The following is an 11,871-nucleotide window of genomic DNA, read 5'->3' as shown; positions in this document are numbered from 1 at the left end:
TTCGGACTAAATGTGGACACCTACCTAAGGTAGTGTCTAAATTCCATATCAACAAACCAATTGTGGTACCAACCTTCCAGGAACCTGGTCTTTCACAAGAGGAAGCCTTGTTGGACGTGGTCCGTGCGTTTAGGCTCTAAGTGCACCGTACTAGTTCCATTAGGAAAACGGATTCCTTATTCATCCTCTATGGATTCCACAAGCTAGCCTGCCAATAAGCAAACATTGGCACTTTGGCTCCACATGACCATCTCACAGGCTGATTTTCCTGTACCAAGTACAGTCTCCGCTCACTCTACTCGCTCTGTGGGTCCTTCGCGGGCAGCACGCCATGGAGCATCTGCTGAACAATTATGCAAGACTGCCATGTGGTCTTCTGCCCACACGTTTCTTAGGCTCTATGCCTATGATACATTTGCCTCTCAGGATGCAACCTTTGGCCGCAATGTCCTCTTTTCAGCTTAGAATCGTTCTATCCCGATTACAACTGCTTTGGGACATCCCAAGGTTTACCCTGTGGAGACCATGAACCGAGAAGAAGAAAACAAAGTTATTGTAAAAACGTACCTTTTGTTAACTCTTTCCATCGAGGTCCATGGGATCCACAGGGTGCCCACCCTGACACAACTAGCTTCAATGGGTTACTTTCATGGTCACTGGTTCCCTTCTCCTCTATGTGAGTGTGTTTTCTGTGTGTATCCTTCCTTCTCTCCTGCTCCTGCTTTAGGCTTGTTAACGTACATTGAAGTGCCTGAGCATGGGTGAGGGGGTGGGGGGTGTATGAGGGGAAAGAAGAGCCCAGTGCATCCTTGGAGGCTCACAAGCTTTGCTGTTTGGTGCCTGATCCTGGTCTCCATCATATATACCTCATCATTAACCCTGTGGATCCCATGGACTTTGAAGAAAAAGTTAACAAACGTAAGTTTTACCATAACTCTTATTTTTGTGGTAACCTAATGTATTCAGTTTTACAATAGATCCCATTTAGACTTGCATCCAAGTCCTAAACTAAAGGTGGATACACTTAGCAATAAATTAAATGACGTTGCTCATTTTGACCCTTCCTGAGCGACATTGTTTACTTTATCACTAAGTGTGTATGCCGCCGATGAGCAATGTGCGGCCCCGCTGGTTGTTAACAACCCTCGCTGTCAGCCGTGCATGCAGTTCAATTTGAACTGTCTAAAACCTGCATATACTGCCTGGCCGCGGCGTGACGTCACTGAGAGATATCGTTTGCATATCGTTCAGTGTGTACACACTGTTGCCGACCGGCCCGGGAGGGGAAACACTAGACAACATCGCTCATAGAGCACATCGACTACTGTGTACCCACCTTAACTCTACAATCCAGTATTACAAACTATTGTTTCCTTTTCACTAGCAATGACTTCCTTTCAAAAGACCTCACTATTCTCTATGTATTACGTATATTTGTGCTACAGTAGTAGGAAATTTGGAAAAGGATGTTCCTCTTAGTCATAGTTGATGTACATACACATTGCCACAGGCACTGAGCGAAGTCTGATGTCGCATAGACAACTCCACATGGTTGAATTATTTTTCTGACTTCCCTTAAAATTTAAAAGGAAATTGTAATAAGGGTTTACAAAAGTTTCTTATGGTTGGATGCATAATGCCAATAGCATTATTTCTTGTGATATCATACGGATATCACACTGATATCATACTTACACCATTCTCTAGGAGTTAACACAACTTTCAAAGTGAAGGGTTCTGCGCTATGCAGTTGTATATTAGAAATAAAAGCAATTCTCTAGGTGCACAAATACCAATGTAATTTGAACATGACCATGTGCAAATGTTACATGAAATAGATAGCATGATTCTGCATTAAACCCTTTGTGTAAAGGAACAGCAATGAGGATGATGGTGCAGAAAAGGAGGTCTTGACCAGATCTGGTAAACACTCAAGCTGGGTACATGCTAGATGATGTGTCTTAACAGACATATCAGACACATCGTCTAGGGTGTGCCCACTATTGCACGCTCCCACAGGTCATTTGACAACCTGGCAAACGATGGTATGCAGGGTACTGCGTCCGTAAACAATATATTGCACAATATATTATTCAGTATGTATGGGACGCCAAATGTATCGTTACATCGGCTGTCCCGTTGGCCAAGTACACACATCATTTAGTGCGCACCCGGCTTTGCACTGGTTGCCCATGTCACCAATATAATCACTTCTCTCACCACCACCTTACCTTTAAATATACCAAGTGAGAAAAAGGTGTAAGCCTTGAAAACGACGTCCTTTACATATCTGACATCCGGATAATTGTAGGAAGTAATATGGCGTGTAGGACTGTCCTTGGTAGTGTTATTTTCTAGTTTATGTAATATATAATATAAAATTTGTCCCACTCCACCCATCACTGCGCGCACATTAACATAGCTTGGAGGAGTACACACAATTCACTGCTTGCTGGATCCTAGATAATGGTGGTGTTATAAACATGTTTCGATTGGTGCTGGAATTGCTGCGGTTTATGATAGAGGTTTGAGAGCCAGATCTCTAGGTTACCCAGGCAGCACTAATGTGTAATGAGGGAGCGTTGCTTCTTATAGCCAGTTTTATAGAGACACATTATTGCGTTTAAACACTACTATTTATTTATGGGAACATTATCATGGAAAAAGAAAGAAAAAAAAGCATGCTTGTTTATATTGGATAGCAGTCTTTTTCATCTTCAGGAATGGACTGTGATTTCATGAACCCAGAAACGCTCAGGCTGAGCTCATCTGCAATGCTGGAGCTCAGCTCTCCTGTAATGCTGGAACTTGGCTCTTCTCCCATGTTGGGACTGGGCACTTCAGCCATAATGGGGCTGAGTTCTTGGACAATGCTAGAATTTGGCTCCTCGGGTAGACTAGAGTAAGATTCTTCAACAGGACTAGAATTGGTCTCTTCTACACCATTAGCATTGACTTTTGCCATGCTAAAATAGGCGTCTTCTGTAAAGCTGTAGTTTGGTTCTTGAGCGGGACATGGACTGGGTCCAATTGAGCCAATGGCATCAGGGAAAAACTGCTCATTGGACTCATAGACCGCAGCATGTGGAGTTTTCTCAGAAGCAGATATGGTTTCTCGTAATATGTTATGTGATGGATCAGTTCCTGCTGGTGGGGATTCTGCTGGGGTCTGTGGAGGTAAAATATTATTGCTGCTTGTACAATTAGTCTCCATCTTCTGAGTAATCTCCAGTTTCTGTGCCTTCTTGAAGATGGTTCTCATAGTGATAGGAATGGACATACAACTGCCAGACAAAAAAAATAAAAAATTAAATAGAACATTTATGGTTGCTCGATACTCATAGCGCCATCTTACATTACACTTTCAATACATGTTAATTTTGATACCTTTTTTTTTTTATAAAATAAACTTGGAATTTTTATTTGGTTTTGTTTTCTTTTTGAATTTGCTATAAAAGTTTAGTAAAAGATTTGTACAAATATTTTAGAGAACCTTCTTCCTTTATACTTGTAAAATGATTAATGTCAGTTAAAGCTGCTGTATTGTTTGCACTGGTGATGTAAAACTAGGTAGCTTCCAAAGTCCAGTGGGGTCCTATCTGTCCACTACGTATGTTTCTATAAAATATTTTCATCTTGCTAGTGGTAAAGTACCCACATCTGATTATGAATGGTTCTACAATGACCTTCGGTATTTATAGTGCACTATTCTAATTATTGTTATGGTTTTCAGTCAGTAAAGTCTAGCTGTCCTAGAAGAAATTGAGGGGAGGGGGGAAAAAAAAACCCCACACACCTTGAAAACTTTTGTGCGAGACCCCTTTAACACTACACCTAAGACCTGCAAAATTCCCGGGTGGTCCCATTTCAGACATAAGCCTGGTCTACAAGCCAGGGCTGTTAGCCTTATGTCAAACACACGTCACACTCATACATACATACACACACACACACACACACACACACACACACCACCCTCCTTGCAGCATGTGGCACTGCCCTCCCTCCTTGCTTGCAGCACGGAGCGCAGCCCCCCTCCTTGCAGCCCCAGACAGCCCATCAGTGCAACCCGGAAGTAAAATCCCGGGTTGCGCCAGTCACATTAAACCAGGGTTATTTACCCGGGCCGAAAGTCCTGGGAAAAACCCTGGTCAATAGCAGGGGTGCCGACTTGAAGACGTGTTCCCGGGTTGGTACCTTTCAGACATACAGAAATCCCGGGTCAATGCGCGTTACGAGCAAAAATCCGGTATTTTAGAGTATGTCTGAAAGGGGTATTGGTAGAATAAAGGGAAGAAAAGGCTTGCTGATATGGTGTTATATTGTATACAGTTCCCATTGAGATCTGAGCATCAACATGCTCTAATGTGTCATGCAAATACAGTATCTTTAAAAGGAAAATCTCACATGACTGGATCAAAAGTTCCACAAACTAGTAGGATTTTGGATTGTGTTGTTTCACCACACATGGGAACCATAATGTACTGTACAACAGAAAGAGGCAACAGTTATTAACTCAGATTCCATATATAAAAGTATGTTCAAGTGGATTTTTTTTAAATCAGCCTTGTTAATTTTAGAGGGGTAGTTAGCATATGGGAGGCTGTCTGCAAATGTGGGAGAGGATGACTTGCCGCTGAGCATCTGGGCCCTAGAGGCCAGGGATCAGGTCAGTTGGTTACTAAATATGTGTGGATAAATAGAGAAATAGAGACCTAGGCGCTATAGTACAAACGTGCGGTATAAGGTGTAAGAAGGAAAATACTCCTCTAGCTCTTTTAAGAGTAGCAGCTCGTAATACAAAATTAGTGCATGGTATACACATATAGTAAAATTGGGTGGTGAAGAGTACAAGCGCTAATGAGTATAGTGATAGTTATAATGGAATTAATTAGGTGGATTACAAGATTAGTAAAAATGGCCTTAGGCACTTATCTGATAAATACAAAACTTCAATCCGGTATTCATCGTTTTAGGAATCATGTAAAAGAAGAAACAGCAAACATAGTGTGTATCGTTCACAGATAAAAATAAAGCAATTTTGCTATAAAAGGTACCAGTATTTTAGGGAATTTTTGCAATTCCCAATAAAATTATAATCTGTAGCTTCACGACATAAAATACAGATTTTAATGAACAATACAGAACACGGCTAGACAACACACGTACAAGATTTTAAAATCTTAAAAGTTTATCTGTCCGTTCTATGTGCAAAGGAATCAGTAACCAATTGTTCCATGGACACAGGATAGCCAAAGGTTATGCGTACAGGATAAAAGTAGTTCAAATGCTTATCTGTCCATCAATAGGAGTTTCAGCAGCAAACGGTCCCAACGCGTTTCGTCCTTCAAGGTGTGGACTTCTTCAAGGGGATCAGCAGAATGAGCTAGGACTGCTCCATTTATACCATAAGGCAGGAAGTTGCAGTACATTTACTTAGTGACATCACATCCTGTGGTGTCAATTATTTATTATGTTTAAAAAACAAGTAAAAAATGCTAAAAAGCATACTGAATTAATAAGGGGGGGATAGGACTAGAGTGCAGTAAGTGGCCTGTGAATAAATTACATGAAAAGTGATGGTGAATGGTGTTAGGAAAGAAAAGACGGTGGTGGAACGCAAAAAGCCGTCCGGTGGAACGCACCGCCATCTTGTGTACGTCATTTCCGCTCGTTTTGTGACAGGACAAATGACCAGAAGAAGGAAAAAGCGGAGCGCCCGGTGGAACGCATATCCGCCCATGTGGTGGAACGCACCACCATCTTGTATTTAATCGAATGCGGAAGTGAGGTAAAAATTCAGCGGTGAAACGCATACTGACAATGCTGGAACGCACCGCCATCATGTGTGCGTCATATCCGCTCGTTTTGTGACGGGACAATTAACTGAAGATGGAAAATAGCGGAGCGCCCGGTGGAACGCATATCCGCCCATGTGGTGGAACGCACCACCATCTTATATTAATTGGAATGCGGAAGTGAAGTGAAAATTCAGCGGTGAAACGCATATTAACAATGCGGATGTGGTCAATGGGGAAGGAGAGTGGAAAGCTTTGTTACTATGGATACTATTAAACAAGAAGGGGTTTAGAAGGACAGGAGTCTTATTGTGACTTAAAGTGAAAGTGCTTATTGTTTATTTATAAGATTTTTTGTTTACTGACTGTGCAGTGATGGTGCTGACGTTCTGATTAATTCTATAATAAATGTGTATTTGATTAATACTATTCAGCAGGGAAATGAAAAATGGGGTACAGGTATATTAATTTATATATATAAAACCACAGATAAAATATATATATATAAAAAGAGAAAGCCAGAATGATGTTTTTCAATGTACACATAATATCCCATTTTGGGGGGAGGAAAATGTTGCCAGATTATATTTTTGTGGGGTACAGGGATGCTAAAATGAAAAAGACAGAAATAAAAAGTATATCAGTATTATGTAAAATTATATATATATATGTATATATAAAAATAAAAATATAAGATTGCGGAAAAAATGTGGTTTTCGTGTTAGTAATAATAAAACATCATAAAAAGACATCATGTGATGGATAGGTGTATGAAACAGATCATTATTGGAGAAAGGGGGCGATTTCAAAGGCTTCATTTAGTCCTTGTGGTGATAATGTTTGTAGTTCGTGTATCCAAAACATTTCACGCTTGGAGAGTTTATTTAGTATATCTCCACCTCTATCTCCGAGTTTGACCCATTCGATCGCTTTATAGGTGATTTCTTCTGGGTTGGATCTGTGTTTGTCTATGAAATGTTTCGAAACTGTGTGATTGTCAACTTTGTTTTTAATATTTCGGATATGTTCTTGTATCCGAAGTTTTAAAATTCTCTTGGTTTTGCCCACATATTTTAGGCCGCAAGTGCATTCCAGTAAATATATGATCATTGTGGAATTGCAATTGAGGAAGTCTTTGATTGGATATTCCTTTGTATTGTTGTGATTGAAAAAAATTTTTCTGTTGGGATGAAGAAATTTACAAATATTACAGTTGCCACATTTATAGCTGCCTTTGCAGGTTCCAATGGTGTTCCTTGTGTTTGTGATTTCAGTTGGCAAGTGGCTAGGGGCCAAAATGTCCTTTAGATTGCTTGTTTTGCGAAAAACTATATCTGGTTTAGACGGGAGTATTTCCTTCAGGATGGGATCCAGAAGAAGGAGATCCCAGTGTTTATTAATGGACTGCCTGATTTGTTTTTCTTGATTACAAAAAGTGGTGATGAAAGGAGTGAAATTCTTGTCTTTTTCTTTGTTGTTTTTGCTGAATAGAGCTTGTCTGGATGTGCTGGCTGTTTTCTCTAATGCTTTAGTAATTACTGTGTCAGGATATTTTCTCTCCTTGAATCTATTTGCATAGGTGGTTAATTGATTTGCACAGTCTTGTTGGTCACTGCAGTTGCGCTTAATTCGGAAAAATTGGGAATAGGGGATGTTTGTCTTCCAATTCTTCGCGTGGCAGCTTTTGAAGTGGAGATAGCTATTGGTGTCAACACTTTTGATGTGATTACTGGTGACGATCTGAGTTCCATTGTTTGACAAGGTCAAGTCCAGGAAGTTAATTTGTTTTTCGTTAGTTTCATGTGTGAACTTAAGATTGTAGCTATTGGACTCTAATGTACTTAAAAAGGTGTTGCAGGTATCAAGGTCTCCTTTCCAAACTATCAGAATGTCGTCAATGTACCTCTTGTAGACGATCAAATTAGAAATATATGGATTATTGTTGTAGATATGTTCTTCTTCCCATGCTCCCATCAGTAGATTGGCGAAACTGGGCGCGAAGGTAGTGCCCATTGCGGTCCCGCAAATTTGTAGAAAGAAGCTTTTTTGGAAAATTAAATAATTGTGGCTAAGGGTGAATCTCATAAAGTCACAAATTGCGTTTTTATGAGTAATTGTAATATCCACATCTCTATCCATAAATTTTCTGCAGGATTCTATACCTTTTTCGTGTTTGATGCATGTGTACAAGCTTTGTACATCAACTGTAATCCAGATATAATCTTCTTTCCATTCAATTTCAGACAAATATTTAATCACATTGCCTGTATCTTTCAGGTAAGATGGTAGGGACATGACATATTTTTGTAAAAATATATCGATGTATTGTGATAGGTGGCTGGTGAGGGAGTCAATACCGGAGATTATGGGTCTTCCGGGTGGATTTGTTAAAGACTTATGAATCTTGGGTAGATAGTAAAAGGTGGGTATCACCGGTGTTGTAATCATTAGGAACTGGAATTCATTTTTGTCCAGTACGTTGTTATGAAAGTAATGAAGTAATATTGGTCGCAATTCCTCAATGAAGAGGTTCGTGGGATCTTTTCCAAGTTTCTTATATGATGTGGTGTCGTTAAGTAGACGATTTGCTTCTTGTTCATAAGTTGCTCTGTCAAGAAGGACTATGCCTCCTCCCTTATCTGCCTGTTTTATCACGATGTTTTTGTTATCTTTTAGCTTTTTTAATGCTTCTTTTTCTTTATTTCTCAAATTTGAGTACGGATACGCTGTCAAATCCATATCGCATAAGTCCTTTTTCACTAGTTCTTGAAAGGTATTAATATAGTTACCTTTAGACTCCAAAGGGTAAAATTTCGATTTGCGTTTAAGGCCTGATTTTGATGGTTCTGTGAGTGTTGAATCTTGTTCCTTTTTTGCGAAATGTCGCTTGAGGGTCAGTGATCTTGCGAATTTATGGATGTCAATATAGGTGTCGAATTTATTCATCTGTTTGGATGGAGCGAATTTTAGTCCCTTACTTAAAATGGCAATTTCATCATTTTTTAATGAATGGCTGGATAGGTTGAATATACCTTGCTGGACGGGATCTTTTATTATATATGGCGTTTTTTGTTCATTCTTTCTGCGTCCGCCCCGAGTACCTCTTCTTCTTCTTGTAGGCTTCTTTTTCCCTTGAACCTCTCTCTGAAGAAGGTTTTCCTTGTGGAAAATTGATTTTCTACTGTGGGGTCTGGAGATAAAAAATCCGAGTCGCTGTTGGAGTCGAATCTTTGAAGTGCCGAGAATCTGTTGTTGGTGTTGACATAATTGGGATAGGGAGAGTTGAATTTTTCTCTCGTTTGTTGTCTCTGTTGTTGCAGTTGATTTTGGCCAAAATTCTTCTTTTGATAGTACGGGGTAGTTTTCCATTTACGCACTCTTGGTTACTGATTCCTTTGCACATAGAACGGACATAGAACGGACAGATAAGCTTTTAAGATTTTAAAATCTTGTACGTGTGTTGTCTAGCCGTGTTCTGTATTGTTCATTAAAATCTGTATTTTATGTCGTGAAGCTACAGATTATAATTTTATTGGGAATAGCAAAAATTCCCTAAAATACTGGTACCTTTTATAGCAAAATTGCTTTATTTTTATCTGTGAACGATACACACTATGTTTGCTGTTTCTTCTTTTACATGATTCCTAAAACGATGAATACCGGATTGAAGTTTTGTATTTATCAGATAAGTGCCTAAGGCCATTTTTACTAATCTTGTAATCCACCTAATTAATTCCATTATAACTATCACTATACTCATTAGCGCTTGTACTCTTCACTACCCAATTTTACTATATGTGTATACCATGCACTAATTTTGTATTACGAGCTGCTACTCTTAAAAGAGCTAGACGAGTATTTTCCTTCTTACACCTTATACCGCACGTTTGTACTATAGCGCCTAGGTCTCTATTTCTCTATCTTTCTTGTGGTGATTTTCCAAAGGCAGCTAGTACTTGTGCGAAAAAGAAACAATGTTTAGAAACAGAGGATATGATAAAAGAAACGACCTCTGTCATCAAATATTTGAAGAAGGAAACTCTAATAAAGTAAAAGATACAATAAATACATCAGATCTAGATTCCCAATTCTGGGAGGCAGAAAGACTTCTCACTAGGGAAATTAAAACATGGTGGGAAATAAAAGGCCTGGAACAATATATCCAAGTAAACAGGATACCAAGAGGCCTAAGATTACTGAAAAGACCTACTTTTGGTCTAGAAAATCAAGAATTTATTAAAAATTGGGACGAAATTTTACATAACTGTTCCAAAGAACTCATGAAACTCATCATCGTGGAAAAAAGGAAAGCCTTAACTAAGATCGAAGAAGATTTAACTACTCTAGAACAACAACTAGTGGTCCATAAAGATAAAGAGGATTTTAAAGCTAACGACACAACACTGACAAAGAAAATTGAACGTATAGAGGAGGAAGTTATCAAAAGCAAACAAAAGAAATTCATCAGAGACAAGCAGGACTACCTCAACAATCGCATCCAAAATTGGAGCAGATTCAATGACAAAAAATACCAGAAAATCCCGGTCTTTCAAGATCCAAGAGTGCGTAAATGGAAAACTACCCCGTACTATCAAAAGAAGAATTTTGGCCAAAATCAACTGCAACAACAGAGACAACAAACGAGAGAAAAATTCAACTCTCCCTATCCCAATTATGTCAACACCAACAACAGATTCTCGGCACTTCAAAGATTCGACTCCAACAGCGACTCGGATTTTTTATCTCCAGACCCCACAGTAGAAAATCAATTTTCCACAAGGAAAACCTTCTTCAGAGAGAGGTTCAAGGGAAAAAGAAGCCTACAAGAAGAAGAAGAGGTACTCGGGGCGGACGCAGAAAGAATGAACAAAAAACGCCATATATAATAAAAGATCCCATCCAGCAAGGTATATTCAACCTATCCAGCCATTCATTAAAAAATGATGAAATTGCCATTTTAAGTAAGGGACTCAAATTCGCTCAATCCAAACAGATGAATAAATTCGACACCTATATTGACATCAATAAATTCGCAAGATCACTGACCCTCAAGCGACATTTCGCAAAAAAGGAACAAGATTCAACACTCACAGAACCATCAAAATCAGGCCTTAAACGCAAATCGAAATTTTACCCTTTGGAGTCTAAAGGTAACTATATTAATACCTTTCAAGAACTAGTGAAAAAGGACTTATGCGATATGGATTTGACAGCGTATCCGTACTCAAATTTGAGAAATAAAGAAAAAGAAGCATTAAAAAAGCTAAAAGATAACAAAAACATCGTGATAAAACAGGCAGATAAGGGAGGAGGCATAGTCCTTCTTGACAGAGCAACTTATGAACAAGAAGCAAATCGTCTACTTAACGACACCACATCATATAAGAAACTTGGAAAAGATCCCACGAACCTCTTCATTGAGGAATTGCGACCAATATTACTTCATTACTTTCATAACAACGTACTGGACAAAAATGAATTCCAGTTCCTAATGATTACAACACCGGTGATACCCACCTTTTACTATCTACCCAAGATTCATAAGTCTTTAACAAATCCACCCGGAAGACCCATAATCTCCGGTATTGACTCCCTCACCAGCCACCTATCACAATACATCGATATATTTTTACAAAAATATGTCATGTCCCTACCATCTTACCTGAAAGATACAGGCAATGTGATTAAATATTTGTCTGAAATTGAATGGAAAGAAGATTATATCTGGATTACAGTTGATGTACAAAGCTTGTACACATGCATCAAACACGAAAAAGGTATAGAATCCTGCAGAAAATTTATGGATAGAGATGTGGATATTACAATTACTCATAAAAACGCAATTTGTGACTTTATGAGATTCACCCTTAGCCACAATTATTTCATTTTCCAAAAAAGCTTCTTTCTACAAATTTGCGGGACCGCAATGGGCACTACCTTCGCGCCCAGTTTCGCCAATCTACTGATGGGAGCATGGGAAGAAGAACATATCTACAACAATAATCCATATATTTCTAATTTGATCGTCTACAAGAGGTACATTGACGACATTCTGATAGTTTGGAAAGGAGAC

The 11,871-nt window shown here is 39.0% G+C and overlaps 1 protein-coding gene across 2 annotated transcripts in view; it reads right to left on the bottom strand.

Moving 5' to 3' along the window:
* Positions 1 to 2,614: 2,614 nt before the first annotated feature.
* LOC134927686 (mediator of RNA polymerase II transcription subunit 1-like) overlaps positions 2,615 to 11,871 on the bottom strand; it is a 168,827-nt gene continuing 159,570 nt past the window's right edge. For both annotated transcript variants that reach the window (XM_063922493.1, XM_063922492.1), the window contains exon 17: positions 2,615 to 3,284. In XM_063922493.1, the coding sequence (XP_063778563.1) occupies positions 2,690 to 3,284 (595 nt within the window). In that variant the 3' untranslated portion in view covers positions 2,615 to 2,689. The remainder of the gene's footprint in view (positions 3,285 to 11,871) is intronic.

Source organism: Pseudophryne corroboree, chromosome 5 (assembly GCF_028390025.1).
Source record: "Pseudophryne corroboree isolate aPseCor3 chromosome 5, aPseCor3.hap2, whole genome shotgun sequence".
NCBI classification, from domain to species: domain Eukaryota; kingdom Metazoa; phylum Chordata; class Amphibia; order Anura; family Myobatrachidae; genus Pseudophryne; species Pseudophryne corroboree.
Note: the sequence above shows the minus strand (reverse complement) of the source record. Positions and strands in the feature narration are given on the sequence as shown.